This window comes from Neophocaena asiaeorientalis, unplaced genomic scaffold (assembly GCF_003031525.2).
Source record: "Neophocaena asiaeorientalis asiaeorientalis breed wild unplaced genomic scaffold, Neophocaena_asiaeorientalis_V1.1 scaffold357, whole genome shotgun sequence".
Classification (NCBI taxonomy): Eukaryota; Metazoa; Chordata; class Mammalia; order Artiodactyla; family Phocoenidae; genus Neophocaena; species Neophocaena asiaeorientalis.
The window spans coordinates 2,359,582-2,367,284 of NW_020173270.1; the positions used below are offsets into that span (position 1 = coordinate 2,359,582).

The window sequence follows — 7,703 nt, forward strand, 5'->3', positions numbered from 1 at the left end:
CGTCGTGGGACCAGGGATGACCCATGCTGCGGGAGGCGGGGCAGGCCCAGAGGGCTCTGGCGGGGCCAGGAGCCGCTGCTGCTGGTCCGTGAGCCTCTGCATGTCCCGTTGCAGCGAGCTCAGCGCTGCACTCAGCTTGCTGACCGCCCGGTTATAGTCCCCCAGCCCTTCGGGGGGCACCGGGCCCAGTTCCGGCGAGAAGGTCACTGCCTTTGGCCGTGGCGACGGCTCACCCTGGCCCTCGCCTGCCGGCCGCTCCCCACCCGGGGCCAGGCCCGGCTCCACCTCTGCTTCCCCGCCGGCCTCCCGCGGCTGCACCTGCAGGAATGCGCTCTTGCCCAGTCGCTGGCGGTGCTTGGCAAAGATCCGTCGCTTCTGAGCCTCTATGGCCCGGCGTTTCTCCTCTAGCCGGGCTCCAAGCTCACTCATCTCTGAGCTCAGGGCCTCTGGTGCCACTGGGGTGGCTGCCGGGGACCCTGCCTCAGCCTCGGCCTTCACCAGCTGCTTCTTGCGTTCAGCAAAGCTGGTCATCTTCACTTCAGAGTTGCTGGCCACTGGGGATGAAGCCGCCGCCTTCGGGGAGCCCTCAGACAGGGCTGGCGGTTTCGATACCTCCCCCACTGGGCAGGGAGACGGTTTCGAGAGGCCCTCGGGGTGGGGCGAGTAGGTGGGTGCTTTGGTGGGCCCATCGGGCAGTGGTTTTGAGGCCCCCTCGGGTGGGTAGGGGGAAGCCAGTGGCAGTTTGGAGGACCCCTCGGGAGAGTGGAGGTAGAAGCTGCCGTCGGCAGCCCCATCCGGGAGCAGCCGGGGCTCGGCACTGTGGATGATCTGCAGGGCCTCCTCGATGGTAGGCAGGTCGCCAGTCTCCGGGGCTGGTTGGGTGGGGGTCCGGGCTGGCACAGAGCGCGGGGGACCCAGGCTGTCTGAGCTGACGGAGCGGAGTAGGACGGGGTCTCCCATGACAACATCCACGTCGCTGTCCAGGCCAAAGGGAGTGCTGAACGACACGGCCTGGGAAAGGGGACGGCTGGGCGGCCGGAGGGAGGGGTCAGCCCCTGGGACAAGCCTGGGCCCCACCCGCTCCACTGCCCGGGCCCTTGCCATGCGCTCACCTGAGCTGACGGTTCCAGGCTTTGCCGAGGGCCTCCACGTGGGACATGGACGGGGAGGACTTCAGCGAGCCTGGGGAGGGGCAGTGAGTGGTCACTCAGTGCTCACTCGGGGGGGTCAATGGGGACCCTGGGTGGCCTCAGCCACGGGTTGTCAATGGGTGAGTCACTGATGGGTCATTATGCGGATGGATAACTGTGGGTGGTGTCACTACGGGGTCCTGTTGAGCCACTGGGGAGGTCACTGGGGGGACAATGAGCGTCACCAAGGATCATTCGGGTGCCAGAGGGACCCAATGGAGGGGTCTAGAGGGACGACATGAGGTCAGCTGGGGTGGTCTTTGGATGGGGGTCTCCAGTGACAAGCCATCTCCCTGCCCTCACCTGTGGATCCTCGGAGTGGGGACTGGGGGCCGCCGGATGACAGGAGTGGATGGCGGAAGTTGAAGACAGGAGAACTGCCAAGAGATGCGCGTCAGCCGAGGGGCCCCCTCTCCCCCTCCCTCGCCCCTCCTGGGAGTGCAGACCAGATCATCTCCCTTCCCCGTCCCCGCAGGAGGAGGAGCCCATTGTGGCTGTGTAGTCTCAGCCCAACAGGGGAGCGGTACCTGCTGCCGCTGTTGTTCTGAGGTGGGGAGGCCTCCGTGGCCCTGTGGGAGGCAGCTGCAGCACAGAGCGGAGGGTCAGGCAGGGCTTGGCCTCCCCCGCCCCCATGCCCCCCGGACCCAGGGTCGGGCCTCACCGTGACCATCAGGCAGATCCTTGACCTGCACGAAGTCGGGTTTCAGCACCTCAAAGCACATGAACAACTCCGCTAGCAGCACCATCAGGTTGATCTGGAGGTGGAAAGCAGGGTCAGCCAACCAGGCGCACGGCCCCCGACAACCCCCCTCTGCCCACAAGGCCCCGAGATGGCCTTACCTTGAGGGGCGGTGGGACATAAAGCAGGTCCTCGAGAGAGAGCGGGCAGCCCCGAGGAAGGCGGGAGGCGCAGAAATCCTGCACCAGCTGGAGGTTGTACAGGCTGTCCGCCACAGACATGGGGTCCTTGAGGCACACCTCTGTAAGGACAGGATGCCTGCGTCCCCAGCTCTGAGGGAAGGAGGATGGGGCCCCGGGGAAGCGGGGGCCCAGCAGCCAACATGTACAGAGGACCTCTGACGAGCCAGGCTAGGCCCCCTTCACAAGGTGCGTACCGTGACACGCTGTTCCTCAGGCCTTTGCATCTGCTGTTCCCACCACCTGGAGTGCTAGTTCCCCAAGAACTCAACTCAGAAAGCTTATCCTGACTACCCAGTGCCCTTCAGAGCACCTAACATCCGGAACATTCCTCTCGATGAACTTATTGTCTTTCTCTCCCAACTAGGATGTGAGCCGCCTGAGGTCAGGAACGGGTCTGCATTGTTCTGGCTGGAGCTCTGGCACCTAAAACAGGACCTGGCAGTTTGTACTCTATCGGTATCTGCTGCAGGAGTGAATTGTATAAAGCGCAGAGAGGTTTAGACACTTGTGCAAGGTCACACAGCTCATTACGGGAAGAGAGGGGTTCAAACCCAGGTCTGCCAATTCTGGGAGCTGCACTTATAATCGTTGCACTACTCTGGGGACAGACGCCAATGCCTGGGTGCCAGGCTTGCAAGGACGGGGTCTGGCTCAGGCACATTTACTCACCCTCGAGTCGCAAGAGCTGGGGACAGTAGCAGTGGATCGTGGCGGCCAGCGCAGCCCCGCTTGCCAGGTCCTGGAGGCTGGTCACGGTCGGAAAGCAGGGGGCGCGTCGGGCCACGGCGCGGTCCTTGCGATATCGGATCTGTGGGTGGGAGCCGGGTCACGTCAGAGGTCAAGCTGGCCCCCTCCGAGGTCAGCAGTCATGCAGGCTGGGCGGGGAGGCCTGGGGTTTCCGCCACGAGGGGGCGTGAAGCCGGGGGTCCCAGAGCCAGAGTGGGGGGGGCCAGCCTGGAGCAGGGGAAGGGCAGCAGCAAGAGGCAGAGGAGGTGTCTGCGAGCAGCCAGGCCAGCAGCGGGGGCTGGGGACAGGGACTCCTGGGACCCTGGGGTGGGGGATACGTTACCATGGGGGGTTTGCTCCCCGACTCCTTCAAACAGAAGGCAATTGCGTGCTGGGGGGAGAGGAGCAGCTGTCAGCGGGGCGGGAGGGGTGCTGACTTGCTGGGCCCCCAAGCACACCTCCAGCGGGGGAGGAGACAGCCCTGACCCCTGTCCTGAGCCCCGGCCATCCAGCTCCCTGACTGCGCCCTGGCCGGCTTTAGGGACCCCAGCTCCTCCCAGCCAGGAGCGACCCCACAGAGCAGCCACTCATGCAGGGAATCCTCTCCCCCCAACACAAGACCCAGGTCCCAGCTGGGGGAGGGGATGCAGAGGAAGCAGGAAGGCAGGAGAGGAACTCCCAACCCAGGCCCTAGTGTGGGGGGAAGGAGACCCTGAAGTGAGCAAAGGCAGGGACTTCAGCCCAAAACCTCCCCCCAACACCTGCAGTGGTCACTTTCCCCTTGTACTTCAGGGATGGACACCCCACTGCCCCCAAAACTGAGAGCAGGGAGCTGTCCTTAGGGAAGCTGGAGTCTCAGTTAGGAAGGTTCTTCTACCCTCTTTTTCTCTTGGCTAGAGGGGTCTTCTCCATGTGCCCTGCCTGTTGGGGTCAGGATCCATGTGTCTGATGGGCTGGGGTCCTCCCTCTCCCCACCTTGGCTCAAGTGTACAAGCCTCTTGATTACTGGGAGGTGGGTCATGTACCGGGGAGAAGTCTGTCCTTTCAGGAACAGCAGAGATTCCCCCCTTCCCTTGGTTCCCAAAGGGTTTCTCTCTGTGCCCCCAGGGCTGGGGTCCTACTTCCTTTGCTCATATTTGGGGAGAGACAGGAGAGGGAGCAGGACAGGCAGGCAGAAACAGACACACAGACAGCGACAAGCAGGGCAGGCAGACGGGGCAGAGAGAGAGCCCCACTTACAGGAACCAGCTTCCAGTACCAGCGTGTGGGACACTGATGCCAGAGAGGCAGAGAGGAGAGTGGCAGGGGCGGCAGAGGGGAGAGGGCAGAGAGAGAGAGTCACCTCCAGCCCCCCCAGTGCAGGCATGGCCTCGAGGCACAGCTCCAACCTGCCCACCCAGCCCTCGAGGGGCCGCCCTTCCTTCCTTCCTTCCATCCATCGCCCCAGGCTCACCGAAGCCTGCGCTGGGGCCACCCCATCGGCAGGGGCCGCGGGAGATGCCCTCTGGGCAGCTTCCTGCTCTGTCTTCTCCTGCAGCCGCCGGATGGTCTGGGGAGCAGGGAGAGGTCAGTGCTCTAGTCACTGGGTGATCCTGGCCCCCACCAGCCCACCTTGGCCCAAGCCCCACCTACCGTGTCCACCCAGAAAAGGAGCTTGTGCTCCAAGCTGGCCAGGGCCAAGGGACCAGGCAGTGTCTTTGTCCACTCAAAGGCGAAGGCAACCATGAGGGCATCAATGACAGCTAGGTGGGCTCCCTGTGGAGGCAAGAGCTGCAGGGTGAGACCAGAGCGCCTCCCAGGGAGGAGAAAGAGGAAGAACCTGGAGGTGGGAGGGGCTCGAAGTGGGAGGGGCTTGGGAGGCTGTCCAAGCTCTGAGGTCACAAACTAGGCCTTAGGGATCTGGTGGGCCGGGTAGGCAAGTCCTCAGGAGCCAGAGTTAGCGCCTTTTGGGAGGCGCCAGGCTTGGCAGGAGGAGCCTGGCCTGGTGGAGCAGCCATGAGGGGAGGAGCCAGGCCTGGTGGGCGGGACCTAACGAGGTAGGGGCGTGGCCTACCATGAGGATAGGCTGGTGCCTCAGGTCGGCCTCCTGCACCGGGCGCTCGGGCAGCGCGGGCACCATGCCCCTCCGCGCCAGCAGGGCCAGTAGCGCAGAGGGGCTGGGGGGCGTCTCGAGCTGCGGCAGCGCCTGGCGCCAGGCCCGGCAGTAGAGCTCAGCCGAGAGCAGCAGCCGCGTCACCGGGGGCTTCACGTGCTCCTGTGCATACTGGTCGGTGTAGAAGGGCTCCCACAGCTCCGAGGGCACATGCTCTGCCGGGGCGAGGAGGGGGGGTGGATCATGGCGGGTCAGGGCCACCGGACATAACCCCTCCGCATACATACAATTACATGGACCCAATTATGGGTCGGGGGGGGGGGCGGTCGTTGCGGGTCTGGACCAGGGAGGATGGCACCGGGACGGGAAAATAGGGCACCTGGCCTGAGACACGAGGTGCAGGTGTGGGGGAGTTTGCCAGAGGAAGGGGTGACGGTGTTCCAGGCAGGGGGTCTGCATACAAAGGCGAGGAGGTGGGAGAGAGCACGTGCTTCGAGGAGATGGCGGGCTCTTGGACCCTGAGGAGAGGGGGCGGAGGCCAGATGGGCGGGGTCTTGTAGCCACCCCTCTCGCCCTCACCTAAGGACTGCACAACAGTGTGACTTAATCGATCTCCTTGGGTGCCCTACACCACCCCAGCGGACTCGCTTTGCCTTAAGGCAACCCTAGGAAGAAGCAGCCAGGGCACACGTGGTAACTCCGCTTTACAGATGAGGAAACCTAGGCACGAAGAAGGCCACACAGCTCTGGACTGGGATTCAAACCCAGGCCTTAAGCAGGGGGTGGGATGAGCTGTGGAGTGGGGGGCTGGCTGACAGGACATGCAATGGGGGAGGGGGACAGACTGCAGATACTTTGTGGGGGGCGGGTGAATGGCCTGAACTTGGTGACTGAAGGGGAGGGGGGAGAGGCACCCAGGGCTCCATTGGGAGTGAGGGGGAAGAGAGACAGAGGGAGGCGGAAGGCAAGAGAAAGAGGGTGGTGGCTGAGATGGGGGTACAGGAGGGGCTGGAGCTTAGAGGTAGCCACAAAAACCCTGAAAGAGAGGGGCAGGGTAGGAAGAGGCTTGAGGAAGCCGCATGTGGAGGGAGGAGGGGTGGCAGAGCCCCAACCAAGTGGGACCCAAGGGTGGGGAGGAGAAAGATCAGAATAAGCCGCCAGGAAGATCTGGGAGGTAGACAGGAGGCAACCGAGGCCAAGGCGGTTGGATGTGCCCTTATGGGTCTTCCAGGGAGGCCCCAACTCATCCCAATCAGAGCTGCTGCTTTGTATCCTGGGCTTCTGCGTGTTTGAAAAGATGGAAGGGGGCAGGATTCTACTGCTTAAAAACATTTGGATGTGTCGTACCAGGCCTTCCTCAGGTGCCTGAATTCACAGCGATGCTCTCCAGAGGCCCCTACCCTCACCTACAAGGACCAGGCACCCTGGCTTTCAGCCCCTCCCTGCCCCACCCCCCCACTCTTTCCCCACCCCCTAAACTCACACTTGACCTTCCTACTTAATACCCAAACCCCATGTAGAGTTGGGCCATCTCTCTGCCCCTTGAAAGAAGAGTCCTCCAGACCTAGAGATTATCATATTATGTGAAGTCAGTCAAGGACAAATATCATACGATATCACTTCTATGTGGAATCTAAAAGAGACGATACAAAACAGAAATAGACCCACAGACATAGAAAACAAACTTAGGGTAAGCAAAAATGATGGGCAGGGGAGATAAATTAGGAGTTTGGGATTAACATATACACACTACCATGTATAAAACAGGTAAACAACAAGGACCTACTGTATAGCACAGGGAACTATACTCAGTATCTTGTAATAACCTATACTGGAAAAGAATCTGAAAAAGTATATATATGTGTGTGTGTATAACTGAATCACTTTGCTGTACCCTTGAAACTAACACATTGTAAATTAACTACACTTCAATTAAAAAAAAAAAAAGAGTTCTCCAGGTTTTCTTTCCTTCCACCATTCCCCTGTCCCAACCTCCCTGATCTGCCCTTGCCCTCCTAGCTCCCGGCCTCCCCAAGGCCAGCAGTGGCCTTCCAACGCCCACTATCTTGCCTGGGCTCTCTGCCGAGTACCTCCTTCTTCCAGAAAACTTCCTCCCCCTGGCATCTTTTTCTCTCTCTCCCACCACTCAAGCCAGGCCACCTCCTGACATGCCTCTTTGATGCTGGGCTCCCAACAGCTCTGGGCAGCCCTGTCAATGGACTTGCCCCCGCTACTATGATGGCTTCCATGGCCATCTGAACACTGCCACCTGCCACAGCCCAGGCATCGCCCGTCATGCTCAGCGTCTTACTCCAAACGTGCTCCTTCTCTCTGTCCCCATCATCACAGTGAGAGACAGATCACCATCTCTCCTTCTCTCTCCCCGCTCCAACATCCAATCCGTCATCTGGTTTCAGCTCCTGGCATCCCCTGAAGCCAAACCCTCCTCCCCCTCTCTCCAGCGCCCGGTTGCTTCCTGGTCCCATCAGCAAAATTAAAGTTTCTTTCCTGCAGGGCTTGTCAGGGCCTTGAAGATGACAACTTGAGCTAGAGCTACCGATAGCTAATGTTTATCAAGTCCTTACTTTACACCAGTCCGTCTCTACCTCGGCACAGTTGGCATTTGGGGCTGGATAATTTCGTGTTTAGTGGGGCTGAGGTGTGGGGAATTGGGGCAGGGGGGTGCTGTCCCGTGCATTGTTAAGATATTTAGCAGAATCCCTGGTCTCTCCTCACTAGATGCCAAGAGCACTGTCCTCTCAAGTAGCAACAAC

General features: G+C 61.0%; 1 protein-coding gene across 1 annotated transcript in view; it reads right to left on the minus strand.

Moving 5' to 3' along the window:
• The window catches only part of CAMSAP3 (calmodulin regulated spectrin associated protein family member 3), an 11,332-nt gene extending 4,106 nt beyond the window's left edge, over positions 1 to 7,226 (minus strand). The window contains exons 1-12 of the mRNA XM_024746013.1: positions 7,199 to 7,226; positions 4,891 to 5,144; positions 4,470 to 4,592; positions 4,291 to 4,386; positions 3,181 to 3,228; positions 2,781 to 2,919; positions 2,031 to 2,170; positions 1,852 to 1,945; positions 1,718 to 1,772; positions 1,494 to 1,567; positions 1,113 to 1,182; positions 1 to 1,027 (exon numbers count right to left, since the gene is read on the minus strand). Of these exons, the coding sequence (XP_024601781.1) occupies positions 1 to 1,027; positions 1,113 to 1,182; positions 1,494 to 1,567; positions 1,718 to 1,772; positions 1,852 to 1,945; positions 2,031 to 2,170; positions 2,781 to 2,919; positions 3,181 to 3,228; positions 4,291 to 4,386; positions 4,470 to 4,592; positions 4,891 to 5,144; positions 7,199 to 7,226 (2,148 nt within the window). The remainder of the gene's footprint in view (positions 1,028 to 1,112; positions 1,183 to 1,493; positions 1,568 to 1,717; positions 1,773 to 1,851; positions 1,946 to 2,030; positions 2,171 to 2,780; positions 2,920 to 3,180; positions 3,229 to 4,290; positions 4,387 to 4,469; positions 4,593 to 4,890; positions 5,145 to 7,198) is intronic.
• Positions 7,227 to 7,703: the final 477 nt, after the last annotated feature.